Source organism: Poecilia reticulata, linkage group LG23, assembly GCF_000633615.1.
Source record: "Poecilia reticulata strain Guanapo linkage group LG23, Guppy_female_1.0+MT, whole genome shotgun sequence".
In the NCBI taxonomy this organism is placed as follows: Eukaryota; Metazoa; Chordata; class Actinopteri; order Cyprinodontiformes; family Poeciliidae; genus Poecilia; species Poecilia reticulata.
The window spans coordinates 17,058,382-17,075,899 of NC_024353.1; the positions used below are offsets into that span (position 1 = coordinate 17,058,382).

Sequence of the window (17,518 nt, forward strand, 5' to 3'; positions counted from 1 at the left end):
GTCCTTGCCTCAGGGAAAACGACTGAACATAAGTCGGATGGGTTGCAGTCAAAACATCCATTTAGCAATCTGACTGAGTTGAGCTGCTGTTTCCGTGGCAGGCAGATGCTCAGGCCTGAAAAGGACTTTTCCTATCGTAAATGCAACAGCCTGGGTAGAAATCTATTAACAACATGAACACTTTTAATGAAGAATAGTTGGATTCCAAATGTATTTGTTTGCAGCTAAACAAGACTCTCTCAGGGTGTGAGGTCCACTCAGGCCATCTCTTGAACAGATTTTCCTTCACCTTTTTAAGCAAACAAAAGCAGAAAATGAAGACTGTCTGGTAAGTACAATCATATGTGTTATTCCATCAGTGTCTCAGCACGTTTCACATCTGCATGCAGTTTAATTTTAGAGTCTCATTGCAGTCGCACACGGTTTCGTTAGGTAAGGAGAACCACAGACAGTAGACTCCTGTTCTCCAGACACATGTGGGTTTCTCAGACGGGAGAAGAAAGCGGGGGTGACTGCAGATTTCCCTTGCTGAAGTCCACTGCTATGACTCCGCTGTGAGACATCCAGCGAGTGTGTCTCTTAATGCCCCCAGGCAGGACCGGCTCACTGATGACGCAGACTTGAAGTTATCAGGATTGCAAAAGTAGAGGGGAATATGACCTTAGGGCCACTTTGCTCACTTCTCTGCCTTTTTTTCCATTTAGAATAAGCCTGTTTGCTGGTCTGAGCTGAGGAAATGTGTCACAGTGTCTGGTGTTGGTAGAAAGAGTTCTGTGTTTGGTGATGGAATGTCTTCCACAAGAGCAGATAATGACCTTGCCTGGCCTAGGTAACTAAGTCATGCGGCCTTGCGAAGGACTTAGTTACCTGCTTTCATAGGTCACTCCAGGTCTCAGAGCCAAACAGTGCATGCTTGTATGTGTTCTTGAGGCCGAGCTCTTTCATCGCCTGTGTAATGAAGTCCAGATGCTCACGCAGATGGTCACCAGCTCAGCCTAACAATGGAGCCGTCCTTAGCAGCTGCCTGAACCAAAGTCCAGATGTGTCTGAGCGACGCTGAGAAACGAACGGACAGAATCTGGGACACTCAGCAAAAAGAAGATGAGAAAGGATTCAAACTGCACCAGAGATGGATGACATGCTGCCTATTAAATGTTCACAGCAAAGGAACATTTATGATTAAGTGGCCCATAAATCAGCTTCCTGACAATATTTACAAATGCCAAAATATGAGCTATTAGCCTAATCTGAGCAAGCATTTGTTTCAATGGTGACATATATCACTACTGATATCACCCTCTGATACATTAACACTGTAACACACAGAAGCTAAACAAGGCTACCACTGATTCCTTTGATGTGGAAAAATTGTGCGAGTGTTGCTGCTCTCACATGCTATGCAAACCAAACAGGTGCAGCACTGCAACTGACATTGAACTATCCATTTTTCAACCATCCATCCATTTTCTTTACACACTTGTCCCTTAGTGACAAGGGTGTAAAGAAAGGGCAACACAGAGACACACAGGACAAACAACCATGCACACACACCTAGGAGCAATTTGGAGAAGCCAATTAACCTGACAGTCATGTTTTTGGACTGTGGGAGGAAACTGAGGTACCTGGAGAAAACCCACCATGCACAGGGAGAACATGCAAACTCCATGCTGAGGGACCCTGGCTGGGAATTGAACCCAGGGCCTTCTTGCTGCAAGACAACAGCTCCACCAACTGCGCCACTATTCAGCCCCCCATTTTTATCATTTTTCAACCACTTGGGGTTAGTCACAGAGGATCAATATCATAATCGCAGATGGTTAGTTGATAGTTTGATATGAAGAAAATTAAAACGAGGCGGAAATATCAAAGAAAAGAAACACAATAGAACCCTGAATTCCACACTGCTGATTCCAATAGACATGCTCTATTCAGAACAGACAAGCATGAAAGGAAACATGCATCCTTCAAAGATTTAACAGGACCTGACGTCCCATGAAATGAATTTCCTTTTAACATTATTTATAACTATACCAGTTACTGCAGTCATGTGACAAAATTAAACTAGATAAACATAAATACCGTCACAGTGCTGATGAAGGTCGAGGCAGAGTAAGATGGATGCAGCAAACTTTTATTTATCTCTAGAACAGCATCAAGAACAAACCAAAGGTAGAACTGCAGCCTCAAATGGTCTCAACTGTGAAGAACCAAACCACCTTTAATTCACAGGCGACTTCACCAATTTACCATCTGTAGAAATAAAATGCATTTTACCAAATACAAATATTTAATGTTTTATCCTTACACCATAAGCACCATTATGAAACAATAACCACCACAAACAATTCCCCTCCTGCCCCACTTTTCCATGGGCTCTTCCAGAACCTATAAATGGTGTCTGTATCCCCGGGGAAGTGTTTGTCCAAACACCCTGGAGGAGTCACAGAAAAGACAGGTGAGTCACTCCAGCTTAGCACCTCCACACTTAACAGATTCTACACAAATATTTGTTTAAGTTTTACTAGCCGGCAGCCCTTCTTTATTTTAGGTAACAATTATCCTGCCCTCACAGGCAGCTGTGCAGATTGTTATTGATGTGCAAATCTATGCTTAATGTGCAGCGCTAAATAAAGTGCTAGTTAAAGTTTTAGTTTTAAAGTGCTATGCTAGTTACTTAAGTAAAAATAGTCCCAGTAATGAAGGCCTTTTCAAAATTTCCGTCTTCATGCACAAGAAAACACATGCTGTGTTTCCATTTGAAAAGTCCGCCAGCCTTTGTCGATATTCTGTCAATATTGTGCTAAAAAGCGCAATTTTGAAATTACGTTGTTTGAATTAAACAAGAAATAAAATTAAAATCACACGTATAAGCTTTGTCACGTGATAAGTCATTAAAAAGCACGGCAGCGACAGATGTAAACAGTTACAAGAGTAATATTTATATTTCAGACATGATGCTAAGCACTCATCATCAACCAATCAGAGGAGAGCTCAGTGTCTGACTCAGGCATTAGAACAACAAGTCCCGCCTTCTTGGGAGAGGCTACATGAGCTGCGTTTTGGGGAAGGGGTATTCCACAAGTGCTGTTGATTCAACATCAAATGATGAATGGATGGAATGGCACGCAACTTTTTATAAACTGTGATGCTGCGAGAGCTCGGCTGGAGTCAGCTGCACATTGAAAATCCCCAAAACAAACAATCATCCTCCTGCTTTTTTGTCTTCTTTCTCATTTATGCCATGTAGTATCATCCAGATGTTTCCATTTCAGTTTTGTGAAATACACCAACTTCGATGCGGCTGAACAAACCACCTCATCCTATTGCAAAATGTTTTGTCGGAAAATTTTAGCCTTTTCGGTGTTGCCGTTTTTCCATTAAGCCAATTTATTTTTGTAATTTCAAATTATGCAAATCGGAATTATAAAAATAACTTTGCTTAACAGAAACACACCAGCTTTGACAAAGCTTGACAAAACGTTTTGGTGCTGGGATGAGGAGAGTTTTCAGCATTATCTAACTTTGTGTATTTCGCAAAACTGCAATGGAGACACTTTTTTTCATGAATCACTCCAGTTTATGTCTAACAGCAAAGTGCTTATTTTTAGCCACTGGCTTTCTTGGACAATTATATTTTATTTGTGGGTTATAGTCCTAAACTGACTGTGGTCACTAAAGTCACAGTAGGACACAGCAGATGTTTTGGATGTTTGATCTGGGGTTCAGCAGCAGAGCAGGGAAGGAAGACAGCAGCACTAAGGTTACACAAACAGGACATCCGGGATTCATTCTCACAATACACACACAGATACATAACAGGCCGGGAAATGAGCTGGGCTCAGAGACAATGACTCAAACTGTCAGAGAGAGGTGCGCAGGAATCAGTGCAATTATGAAAACAAAACAACTTCCTTAAATCTCCTTCTGTGGTCGGGTAAATACTGTAAAGGGTTTTTACAGAGACAAATTAACTCCTTCTGTAGAAAATATACCTTTAAGTCATGCATTTTGAAAAAGCATATTTGAACATTTGGTTTTGTAATATTTCTTACATTTTATACAGTCAGAGCTTCACAAAGCAAAACCTGCTCTAAAAATAAAAGCTAAAAATAAATTATTATGCCGGTCACATATAGTACGGCTCCTCTGGGAAACAGTGTGAATTCACTATAATTGCCGTCCACAAAAAAAAAGTTCAAACAGCAAAATCTACAATATAAGCAAGTTTTTGTTTCCCAGTTATTAATAATTACTATTCTCAACAGTTTAATTCCTTCATTTGCTGTTGGATTCACCTCAATGAAACAGAAAGGAGCACATTACTCTTTTGTTTTGTTGGGTTACAGTGAGAATCTGAGTTAGACCTGGAAGGTCAGACCTCAGATAAAACTGATCGGTCAGTCAGCAAACACCAGAACCAGATACAATAGTTGGAACCAATTTTAGTTTATATGACATTTGTTGTAAATCGACGCTTAAGAAATGACTGAATCTTCATATTACAGGTTCTTATACTGGAGTTGAATTGCTGCAACTTTGCGTGTTTTCCTTGCATTAGCTCCAGCTGACTCTGCCACCGCCGACCAAAGGAGGTGAGGAATTTCAAGTTTCCTTTAGAAATTCCAGATTGGAGAATTTTGCTGTTTTTTAAGTCTTTCCCCCTATTTCTTTCCTCCACCCGGAATATCTTGCCGTATTTCCATCTGAAAAGTTCCTTGTTTGTACAGACAAAGCGCGGTCAGTCAAGTCTGCAGCTGACTGACCGCTCTGGAGGCGCGGCGGCTTTTGGGGAGACGGGAAATGTGAGTTTTAACTTTGCGGCAGTTTTGTAGACCCAAGATGAAAAAAAGACAAGGTAAACTGAGCTGCCATTGTTTTCTCTCTCTCTTTCTCTCACATACACACATACACACACCATGGTTCAAAATTACCCCAGTGGCCCTTCACAAAGACACAAAACAAGCAACCCGCAGAGCTAACTGCCTGATTAGCTGTGCTGCTCTCTGGAGCTACAATACCTTAAAGGACCAGAGACTCGACTGATGAGACAGAAAAGATCCATCACAGCCACTAAGTGACCTTAAGCCCAGAGGGAGCGCAGAGACACGGGACTGAACACAGGTCCTCTCTCACAGCTGTCAGCAAGTAGCAGCTAAAAACTAAACAAGCGGGACCATTCAGATGAAGTATAACAGCAGGCGTGAAAATCTCCTTTTAACACGAATCCCTTCTGTTCCACTGATCAGCCACGCCAGAGGAGATGCATCAGCCACCTGCAGCTTGTCTTCTGAAACCGAACCGGCTCATTGGGCCTAACGAGCATTTTGCATTTCACATTCATTAATCAGTGTTTAAAAGGCAGCAAGAAAGACTACTGTCAGGTGGCGTTGCTTTTTAACGTGTGCTTTCTCACTCCACTGCCAGTCACACAGTCCAATTAATGCCTTTCCAGATTCCCTTTCTTTTGGATTGCAAATGGGAGCAGAATATTTTAGGTTTTCTGAAAATGCTTGGATTTATTTCCGAACTGGCATGGGCCGGCTCGTCATTAAATGATTTTGTTTCTTACCAAATCCAGTTCTTTCCTCTCTTTCTTTTCTTCAAGGATATAAATGCAAAATCCACTTTTTTTTTTTAGCTCTTAGATACATTTTGTTGTGTACTTGGAGACTCTTGTAAAAGTTTAATTTAGTTTCTCCTGAGTTGAGTTCTGCTCCTGGACAAGGGATTTTAAAGGCACCAGCCACCGACTACAATGTTTAAAATAAAAAAAATATTCAGCAAACACCAGAGAAATATACATTGTTGTGCTCACATGACCCAGGTTAGTTTAGTCAGATATTTTAAAAAATTATATTTTGTGTATATTTTATTCAAATTTTGTGCTTTATCCATAGGACCTGTTTTGTCCCTATTCTCAAGAATCACTGCCAGCTAGTATTATCAGCTAACACTGATTTCACCATAAACAAACATTTAGGAGTGACAAAAAAGAGATTATTCTACAGCATTGACCATAAAAAGTCCCAATTGCTTTCAAATTAGCCAACTGGCATTTCTGTCCCCCCTCCTACCCAACCTGCTTGTGTTTTCTACAAGAGGTCATGACCCCGGAGGTCCTGGGAGAGAGGTGAGAGTTTACACTGGGGGGCCGAGGAGGATTCCCAGGCCAGCCAAACATGCCTCAACCATAGAGACTCTGCAAGACACTTCATCTGATGGACGGCAGCGGTGCTGCTGTGTGTTTGTCCCCCAGACAAAGGCCAAAACGGAGAGTGAAGGACAGAGTGGAGTCAGGACGGAGCAGTTCGCTGGGTGATTAAGTCTTTTCTCAAAAAAGGCAAATAGCCAATGACAGAGGCAGGAACAAGAGTTTTAGGGGAAGTAAACCTCACTAAACACACACTCCTCTATGGTCCCAGTGCCACCAGTATAATAAAGCATAAATACATGGTGCCGGGTTTAAATCCAGACTCCTGCGCAAACATCCTGCTGAGGACGGTTCCTTTGGAATCAGAGAGGAGCACCCTATCATCGCTGAGTAAGACATCAGCTTTGTGACCTGTGTGTACAAAGTGCGTGTGTGTTTGTGTGTGTGTGTCGATGCTGATGCAATGTCTGTAAAGATTGGCACACCCCTGAGAGCCAGATCCAGGGGTGTTCAAGAGCGACTTCATAGAGTCTAAGTTCAATTTTAGAATCAATTCTCCCCTGGAGGATAATTTAAATATGTTTAACAAAGGAAACGTCTCACTGCTGAAGGTCGCAGCAGTTATAAAATTATTTTCAGTTGCTTGTGTGTGTCCTGGGTAAATTTATAAAAAATATATTGTTTTCTTCCTTATATTCCTGGCAGTCTTTGTAAAACAGGGAAATTATACAATATTATAATTAAACTGAACAGTATGGCTAAGATTAGGTAACTGTAGAACTGTATGGCTAACATTAGAGATGTATAGTATGAGCGGATTTTTGTGTGATTGGCTGAGATTGGTGATCAGCCAATCACCTTGATCAAAAATCACATTTTCCTACTTTATGTGCTTTAGCCACATTAAAAAGTGAAAATCAGCCAAAAGAAAACCAAAAGTCAACAGGCCAGGCCATTACTACAGTAATTTATGCTGTTATAACAAGCCCTTTTTTACAGTTTAAGTTAGGAAATAGTGTTTTAAATGTCTTAATAATATGAAATTGAGCTTCTCAACCACAAAAAATCTGTTTTACCAGTCAGTAGCAGTCATCCCCAGTGACTACAATTCTCCCAAAGTACAGCATCATGGTGATTTTCCTTCAAGGGATTAGAAATAATAAGTGACTGTTGCTGCCAGCGGCAAAACCGTTGAGTCATAAAAGAAAACAAAAAAAAAAAACTGGTAGATCTGCACACACTGGATCTCCCTGGATCTGTGGGAGCAAATCTGCTCCGTCTCACACCGTGGAGCCTGAAATGTCCCTCTGTTCTCTGCTGTCATGTCATGTTTCATCTCACACTGAATCACAACGTCGCTCTGAAAGCAGGAGGAGAAGGTTTCACTCTGCTGGTGAAAACTGTATAGGAAACGAATACAGTTTCCTATACTGAATTCGTATAGGAAACTATACAAATACAGTATAGTATTCGTATAGTTCGTATAGTCTCATGTCCTTTTCTCCCTTCTGTTCTTCTTCCTTTTCATTTCCCTTCAAAAGGAAGAAGGGAAATGAAAAGGAAGAAGAACACAAGGGAGAAAAGGAGGTAGGTAGGAAGGAAGGAAGGAAGGAAGGAAGGAAGGAAGGAAGAAAGGAAGGAAGGAAGGACACCAAAGATTTGAGGGAGTTCAGCAAACTTTATAAAGTCTCTGAAATAATAATAATAATAATAATAATAATAATAATAATAATAATAATAATAATAATAATAATAATAATAATAATAATAATAAACTGGATAAACCTTTGAAGAAAATCCAAACTCTCATGTTTTCAAATGTACAAAATACAAAAACTTGTTTTTATGGTAAATTTAAAGGTTTTAGATCAAAGGGCCGTCAACTTTTATTAAAAAAAGGACAATAAATTTAATGTTTGCAGACAATATTAGAGTCTTTCTGTAAAGAAATGTTATGAAAACACCAAGAGAAATCGCTTGATTTCTTAATTTCTTAATTAATACCATTCAGGTTTAGAGTTTTGGAAAAACAGGAGCCAACATGAGGAGACCAAAGAGCCACATTTGTCTGGACTTTGACTGGGCCATTATGACACATCGAATGCTCTGTAGCTGTAGCTCTATGTTTGACATGTACGGTGTTCAGTCAGCCGGCTCTTCTTCAGGATCACTCTGTATTTAGCCCCGCCCCTCTTCACATGAACAAATCAGCTCCTGATAAAGAAAAGAACCGCCCCCCTTCCCCTGCAATGATGCTGCCACCACCATCAGGTTTCACAGTGATGCTCAGCCATGGTTTTCTATTAGACTGTCTCATGTGAGCAGAACCTTCTGTTGTTCCTACGTGGTTTCTGGTTTTACAGTTATACCGTTTGTTACCTGCTCAGCCTTTAATTTTTTTTTATGTTTTTTTAGACTTAATTATATTTCTTTAAAAATCCCCAATAAAGTCTTTTCAACTGATTTCCAACTGTAAGGAGGAGTAACTGTGTAGCGGGGAAGCCGCCATGTGCGCCGGAGTTCTGCGCGTCCGAGCGCCTTCTTCCATTCAGCTCAAAGCCACGCCGCCTCGCTGTACCTGATCCGTACTGGGGCGTGGATTCAACCGAAGACACAAAACCAGAGCTCCCAATTTAAACCCGATTCTAACAAATCCCCACAGAGACGACCCCCCGCTCCCCTCCAGCTCCCCCGCTCCGGGCTGCCTCGGAGAGGATTCCCTTTGTTGTGATGTTTTTTCACATCAGAATGAACAGACGATCCCTAAATGCTCCCCGGGGATAGTTAAAGCCCAGACAGACTCTCCGTGGTGATCAGCGCTCAGTCTGCGCTCCTTTGGTCACATCCGGTGCCCACGCGGTGCCACAGCTCCGCCGCTGCTCCCCGCAGTGCTTCCCGTCGCCAAGACACGTTTTTTTTTCCCTCTCTCTCATTATACCAAGGACAAAGCCTCCCTCCTTCACCGCTGTCCTCCGCTACCCGGCGCAAGCATGCCCCCATGCCACTTGTCTGATGAGAGGCAGCAAGTCCGGCCACATCACAGCGCGCCGTCTCCAACACTTCAGCAACCAAAAGGGCAAACAAAAGCGCAACAAGACAGCGCAACGAGCGCTGTGGATGCGCCACACCAACTGCTCCGCGATCTGCGCCTTCAAGCGGGATAATTACTCACCCGCTTGCTTTACTGTACAACCCGAGCATCGACGTGTCAGCGTGCCAAGAGGCCACACACACTCTCTCTCAGACACACACACACACACGCATCCTCACACACAGACAGCTGTAAACACACAGGAGAGTAACAGAAAGAAGACATGAAGCTCCTACCTGGCTGGAACATACTTTGAAAATAAAAGATGACCAAAATAAAGGATCCCAAACAAGTGGCAAAAAGCATCCGGCATATCCTGCTCATCCTCATCAGCTCGCCCAGAGTCTGCTTCATCAGGACGGAGAGGCTGCGGGCTGCGGGAGGGGGGACCAAGGGGAAGTTCCGGGGGCTCTGCTTGGTACTGATGAGGACTGTTCGCCGGTCAATGAGCCAAACGCATCCAGCTTGGACCGTACCACAGCGGCGCTGCTGGACGGGTGTCCGTCCCCCTGCTCTGAGGAAATGAGCTCGTCCACATGTGCTYTCTCTCTCTCTCTCTCTCTCTCTCTCTCTCTCTCTCTCTCTCTCTTTCTCTCTCTCTCTCTCTCTCTCTCTCTCTCTCTCTCTCTCTCTCTCTCTCTCTCTCTCTCTCTCTCTCTCTCTCTCTCTCTCTCTCTATCTCTCTCTTTCTCTTTCTCTCTCTTTTTCTCTCTCTTTTTCTCTCTCTCTCTCTCTCTCTCTCTCTTTTTTTTTCTCTCTCTCAGGTTCTGCTCGCTCAGAAACTATTTTTTTCCTTATTAGGTGAACATTTCCAATACCTATTTCTAAATGGATGAAATTATTACTTAAGCCGTAAAGATACAAAGTAAAGTAAAACATTTAACCTGTTTTACTTTATTTACCTGCCAGAGTTCTGGAAGTTACACTGTATTATTTAGAAATAGAAAAACAAGAAACAGAATGTGGAGAAAAAAACCCATGAACTATTGTCTGAGTTGAATCAAGTTTAGAACATTTCAGCATCAAGACGTTTCAAAGTGTTTTTCATCACACAGTCACCAACTATGAAACTAAAATAAACCATCACATTTTGACATCAAGTAAATATACATCAGATAAGTTGATCGATGTTCCACTTACTACTAATCAAAGGCAACTCTCATCATCAGGTTGGTTTTAGCCGTTTTTTGGCTTGGCTCATTAATTAAAAAGCAGCGAGCCAAGCTGCTGTCAGAACACTGCAAGGATGTTTTTCAGAGACAGACTAGAGCAGCAGGAGGATGATACTGGACACAACCAGGAGGACTGAGCTGACACAGCGGCCGTCTCCTGGCAACCTGGACTGGAATGTGTTGCTGCTATCACTCACAATTTTTACCATTTAAATTGACATTAACATTTTGTTGATATCTCTATGGCGTCTTTAGAAACTTCATTGATCGACTTAACAGACTTATGCTAAGTAAAAAAAAAAGAAAATAAAAACATAGTTAGAATACCACCAACCTGCAGCGTTGGTGGTATTTACAGCAAGAACCTGAACTAAATGAATTCCAGTTTGATCAGGTAACCAGTGCAAAGACATTAAAATATCATGTGTTCAACCTGAAAAAGTTGAAGTATCTTTATGTGTCGTTGAGAGGTGGAGTTTGGAGCAGGGCGTGGGTAAACGAGTTGGAGCTTCATCTACGATAACATGACCATTGCCGATCAAGAGGGAAAAAAAGAGTTAAGCCAAAAAATAAATAAAATAAATCCCCAAAGCTCTTTATTAACTGGTCTGTCTCTGTTCCAATTCAGGAGATTTGGATCTTGACTAAAAGATTCCAGAAAGCAGCAGCGGCAGATAACAACAAAAATACTGGTGGGTATTTCTGATGTTGTGTTAAACATATTTAGTTTAACACAACATTTGATGTGGAATATATGTGTGTTGCATGAGTACTTGGGTAACTGGAGGCTGGTTAGTGTTTTCTAAATGAGGTGGATGCTAAGGGTCAGCTGGTAGCGTTCGTGCATCTGATTTGGATTCCTACTTGGAGCTTCCCTTTGAAAGTTTTCCAGGGACATCCCACCGGGAGGAGATCCTGGGACAGACCCAGCTCACACTGGAGGGACTGAACCCTTTCTTGCCTAAGAACACCATTGGGATTCAACAGAAAGAGCTGGAAGGCGTTACCATGGAGACAGAGTTGTGGGTTTCCCTGGCTCCTAGACCGAGTGCTTCAGCAACCCAATCTGAGATGAATGAAAGACAGCGGACGAACCGAAGTGAGCTGACCTGAAGGTGTCAGGTTTCAGAGCTGCATGTGTTGTACGTGGACATGTTCTAAAGACGTGACAGAAAAACTAATAATGATTATTGATTATTACCAACAGGACTGGTCGTCACTATTTAACCACAGCAGAGGAACTTCCAGCTTTCAGTCTCGGTAGAAGACGCAGAGTTGAGACAAAAAATACACCTACATTTATGAACCAGCTGCTAAAAATATGGGCTACTTTCAGATATGATTGATTGGTTGTATTTTAGTACATGAGCAAAGGAAATGCTGTGTAAAAATGTTTCCTTCATACATTTTGGGTTTTGTCCTCAAAGACAAAGCAAAAGTCTTTCCGTTTTCTCCCATCAATTTACCCTACTGAAGTTTAAATATGGATCTTTAAACATATAGTAGTTCATTTATCCCAAATTTTTTCCACAGCAATTTCTTCTACTTGCAGTATTGCTGGGGTTTTGGGGTAATTTCACAGCCATCTCCTGGTTTCTGCCAGTTGATGAAGACGGATGTGAGGAAATTCAGAAAATGAGCAAGAGGACAATACCGAGAGTAGACACAAAAAAAGTTTCCCAATAACTTCAGCCAGTCATAATAAATGTTCTGTTCTGTTGCATTGTTTGCTGTTCCTCGCTACATTTGTTCCACATAAACCTCACATACAAAGCAGAGGATGTGAAAAGGTTTGCAGCACAGAGGAGCTGCAGTGGTTGTTATGAGCTGTCAGTCACAGCAACAACTCGGCACTGTGTCTGACTCCTGTTGATAAGAAACTGAATTGACCCTTCATAACGGCTCCGTTCACTTGGCTGCTCTGCAGCATGAATGTCTCTGCTGATATGTTTCAGATTCGGGCTTCACAAACAAGAAGTCTGGTAGCCCAAATCAGCATGAGGCATTATTAACGGCAAAGACCTCATCACTGCAAGAATCAGCTCATATCCAGTTCAACCATTTTATCTTTGTACCATTTAGACAAAGTGATGTGTTATCTTGGTGTAGATTATGTGTTTCTAGATCAGGCATGCGCAGAGGATGGGGGTGGGGGTGCTTGAGCACCTGCCCCTTTTGCTCCTTGCCCCCAAGTGCCCTTTTGGTCAAATTAGTTTAGTTTGTTGTTGTTGTTGTTGTTGTTTTTTTTGTACAACATAATAAGCCCTCTGGTCACCTTGTTACCTTTGACCTTTTGCCCGTGACGCATGACGCAATTGTCTCTCGCAGTGAGATAAAGCGGCTAACTGCAGAGCTCAACGTAGCGAACGTTCCAGATTACAGAACAGTTTTCGGTGAATAAAAAAAAACGTTTTTGGTGAATAAAGTGGAGTAGACTTGCTACTTGTCAGATGACGGAAAACGTTGAAGTATCGTTTCTGCTTCAGCTCGGAGTAGCGGCTTAAGCAGAGAGGTAATGAAATACAACATCTGATCAAAAGAATCAAAATAACAGATTCTGGTTATTCAATGATTTAGCAACAAAAATGGTTTTTGAATTTAAAATGTAAATTATTCTGGTAATGTCTAGTTTACAATCGAAAATGTGATTTATTACATTTAATTAATCACATAACCTGCAATTAACTTTATTAAAAAATTCTTAGTCCAGCCAATGTAAAAGACCATATTCCCTCAAGATCTGACTAGACCTTTTCTGTTTTAGGTCAGTTAAGTTGACCAGAATTATGTTTTTTTTGCAAAATGCCAATTTAACTTTCTTCAAATCTGGAATTTGACATACTATTTTCTTAGTATTTAGGCTCATTTTAAACTTCAGTCAGATATTCTGGGTTTCCTCTATTGAACAAAGAACAAAATGACACCCAGGTTTTCAGTCATTTTATGAGCCTCACATTTCCCTTGTGAACAAAGGTTATGTATGTTATGAGTGCATATATGAATTTTGTGTCTACTAAAGTTTTGAAATCTTCTCCACATTCAGCTGCATGACCACCTACACTCTGAACGCTATCCAAGGGCAGTGGGCATTGATGGATGGACCTCATTGTAAAATGTTAACCTTGCTGTGAGCCGTGCTCAAGGTTTTACCAGCGCTGCACTCTAATGGAATTTTTTTAGCAGATGCCAAAAGAAAAAGCCCCTTGGAAGTTTTTTAATTAGAATATCTGCCTTAGAAAAAGAAGGTCTAACGCTGAGATATTCAACAAAGGAGAGTAATGTGGACATTTTTTTTTTTGTTTTTAAGATTTTTGTTACCATCGGCAGAATCCCAGGAGACAAACAGGTAAATGGAGAGCGTGGATCTGTGGTGGGTGGGGGGGATGGAGGGCTTAAATCCTCCATTTATTTGAGACACTAAATTTACTAGATCAGGCACGATTTCATGTGATAAGTGATTTCATGATAGAGGATGACAAAGAACATAAAAGAAGCTTGTCAAGATCCCCAGCCTAATGCCTAAATATAGATCCAGGATATTTCAATAAACTTTCAAACAATAAATCTGATTCATTTTAATCAAACATTCTGTTAAACTGTGGTATTGTGTCTGAGCCGGAGGCCTGTGGGTTTGTTTCTCTCTGACAGAACAGAACGTCTGTCAGCAGCAAAGCTCCTCTGTCAGATTTCACCAGGCAAACTGACCTGCAAACCGTTTCCACTCCTTCCTGCTTCCTTGCATCAGGTAACTATGTCTGACAGCAGGATGATGCCTTCAGCTGTTTCCCCTCGATGTGAAGATGCTGGGCCTTTGCTGGGTTTGTGTCAAATGAGGTCTGTCCTCATATGTCCTTATGTCCAAAGAAATTCCTCTCTGGGACTTTAAGTTTAGCTAGAAATAGCTTTCAGTTCTTAAGTCATTTTGTGCAAAAATATCAAATTCTGGTCTGTCACTCAGTTCAGTTCAGCTGAGATAAAATGAAAAACAATTCACACAACACACTGAGGCCACAGAACAGTAACGAACCCAGGCGAGACGCAGCAGAAAACTGTGATTTCCACCCCGTCGATCTCAGGATAAAAACAATGTTCAAAATGAGACGCATCAAAAGTGACACATAAAACTCTCTTCTCGTGAGCCGGATGTTTTGTATCATCTAACCACCATGTGTGGCACATTTCCATCTGTAGAAATGAAACAAAGCACAGCTGAAACATGAGTGATTGCAGTATAATCCCTCTCATGAAGCCAACTGGGAAATAACAGAAAAATTAGTTTATTAGTAATAATTTGCAAAATGGTGCTATCTTGAGTCAACTCTGAAAATAACTTCTATGTGTGTTTTAATTATATGCCAGGCCTTTGCAATGTGAACTCACATCCAAGGAGGAAAAGCTGTTATGTTACTAAAGTGTGTTATGCTAATGACCCTGATGGGAGTCCTTAATTTGATTTGCGTGTGTCCAATACCATCACTTCACTACATGTTTAGTAGCATGTCTCCAGATATTGTGACCTTCCTAAATCACTTTTTGCCAAAAGTTTTGTTGTTTTTTTTTTGCCTGAAACATCTATTGGAAAGAAAGAGGTGATGATTTTTTTTAAAAGTAAATTTTGCCATTATTTTAGGAAGGTGACAATATGAAATGACACAACACTCTGCTGGCCACAGTGGTTCGGCTAGCTTTCATCAATCATACAATCAGTCCTACAAACTAGGTCAAGTACAGATTTTAAGCTTAAATTTAACAAGGGCCAAAATGTGCTCATTACAGGTCCAGGATGGCATCTCCCTGACTGCAGCTCCAGCTGGATGTCACCATCGTTTGAGATCAGCTCAGCAGCTAAAACAAATGCAACCTGGATTGTTTTTTTATTATTATTATTTGCTTGTTTCTTTCATCCAACATAACACCAGAGCACCAAAGCATTTCTAACCCATTCACAGTTAGAGAACAAGAGTGTCACAATGTGATCAGAGACATATCACACACCTTCAGAGAGTGGTCACAGTGGATGTCAATAAACATGTCATCACCAAAGCGCCAGCACGGCAAGAGGACTAATTAAAGCCCGAAAACAAGCAGACATCTGTTTCTGGGGGAGGACAGCCTTACAGTACGTGGTGAAGGAATGTCAGCTGCTTTATTTTCTACAACAGTCAAAACAGCAGAGGTGAAACACACACACGCACGCACACGCACGCACGCACGCACACACACGCACACACACGCACACATACACACACTTCCATCCGTCTGAGAGCTTTGTATTGATTCCATTCATAACCCAGACATTTTTTGCCAACCCTAAACCGTTCCAGTCAGTCCAACTTTGTGTTCATGGTTAAGATACTTGACCCGCCTTGCCTGCTGGTGTCGGTCAGAGGCCAACAGGTGGCGCTGATGTGTGGCAGCCTCCCCTCTTTCAGACTGCTCCAGGGCTACAATGTAGCTCACCACTTTAACAGTGTGTAAATGTGTGCATGAATGGGAGGATGTTGTGTAGATTGTAAAGTTTTTCTGAACCGTAACAACTCCAGCTTAAATGATATGTTTTTAAAACTCCAAATACCCAGTTTTGGAGGCGATAAGAGCAGAGAAAACAAAAGAAACAATAATAAAAAAAAGAAATGAGATGACTGATGAGGAGCAAGCTCACCCTGTTGGCATCTCTAGAAGAGGAGTCAATGGGGTCGAGGATAAGCACTTTGCTTCTCAACCCCAAGCCTCCTGAGGCAAAAGTCACACAGCGACTGAGACGAGAAAAATTAAATATTTATACAGGTTAAGTAGTGTCCTTCTCAACATTCCCAGATCTGCTCTTTAATCTCATTTACACTTGGCTTGAAGATCATCCTATTACCATAAACCTCATTATTATGATAATTATCTGAGCTGTGCTTCTGCAGGGAGCACATTTCCTGAGCAGGTCGGCCATAATGATGGTGTTTTGCTGGTTAAATGTCCCCTAGTCAATAGTGTGATGTTGTTGCAAACACCCAAACTCACAGTCCATAATAATGAAATGAGAAGAACAGGAAGTGAATCACAAGCAGAGAGAATCTGCACACAAACTGAAACAATGGTTATTAAATCGCTTAAACCTGCAACTTTCACACGCCTGCAGTGGCTGCAAAGCGTTGATGCTGCTCGGTGACCTTTGACTTTCTGATTTGAGATTTCGACTTCAGGTGGGACTCATGTTGTTTTGCAGATTGCAAACTTTAAAACTGCAAGTAGAATGTACTGAAACCATCAGAGCCACTTTTTAGCAAAAGAGAAAGAAGATTGGGTTGTTGATACCTGGTAGTGAATGAGAATCATTATGTTTAGGTTTTCAGTCATTATTTGCTTTAAAAATGGAATGAGAGAGATGGAAACCAAACCTATTCATATAAATCACGCTGACATTACATTTTTAACCTTAGTTGTCCCATGAGAAAAAAAATTTTCCCTGAAGGATGTCAAGAATGAGCTGTGAGATCTCTAAAACTACGGCGTCGCCCTTTTCCTGCAGCCCTGAGATGGATATCACATGTAGTAGTTTTTGCAGCATTTGCAAGAATAACTAGGGTCAGTTTCTGAGAAAACTGATTTACAAAATTGGTTGTCTGCAGCCAATCACTTCCAACACCAGCAGTTCAAACAGCTGTACAGATGCAGTGAGACCTGGAGTTGTATGAAATCACACAGAATCGTTTCTTTTCTAGTAATTTTCCCATCTGAGTCTTCACTGGAGCTTTTGGTTCAGCTCTCTGATTATAGATCCGACTTTGGGAAGAGTTCCCAGACAAAGATTTGTGCTGGTCTGGGATTAATAAGGTCATTAAATATAGACTAACCAAAATCTGCTTTTTGGTCATGATGGAAAGTAGTTGCAGACTCAATTTAGTCCTGGAGTAAGATTAAAGCTCACAAGATTATTTTGTGGTTTTATTAATTAAAGCCCACAGGAGAAAGGTTTAAAGTCAAATTAATTCTGGTTGCCAGTAAAAATGAGTGATTACCGCTAGCTGGACCAATAAAAGTAACAGTTCCAATATGACAAAAAAAATCATCTTTGGCTTGTTACACCAATGCAAAACTGAAAGGCTCCTCTAC

General features: G+C 41.3%; 1 protein-coding gene and 1 long non-coding RNA gene across 3 annotated transcripts in view; one reads left to right on the forward strand and one right to left on the reverse strand.

The window, feature by feature from the left end:
* Positions 1–9,739, reverse strand: part of chst11 (carbohydrate (chondroitin 4) sulfotransferase 11) — a 74,298-nt gene extending 64,559 nt beyond the window's left edge. The window contains exon 1 of one of the 2 annotated variants that reach the window (XM_008401508.2): positions 9,494–9,739. In XM_008401508.2, coding sequence (XP_008399730.1) covers positions 9,494–9,596 — 103 coding nt within the window. In that variant the 5' untranslated portion in view covers positions 9,597–9,739. Of the gene's footprint in view, positions 1–9,478 lie in introns of both variants that reach the window. The other variant, XM_008401507.2, reaches the window with a different exon arrangement.
* Positions 2,587–5,680, forward strand: LOC103459713 (uncharacterized). Its single transcript, XR_532797.2, has 3 exons — positions 2,587–4,592; positions 4,728–4,802; positions 4,937–5,680. It is a non-coding gene; the product is annotated as an uncharacterized LOC103459713 (long non-coding RNA).
* Positions 9,740–17,518: the final 7,779 nt, after the last annotated feature.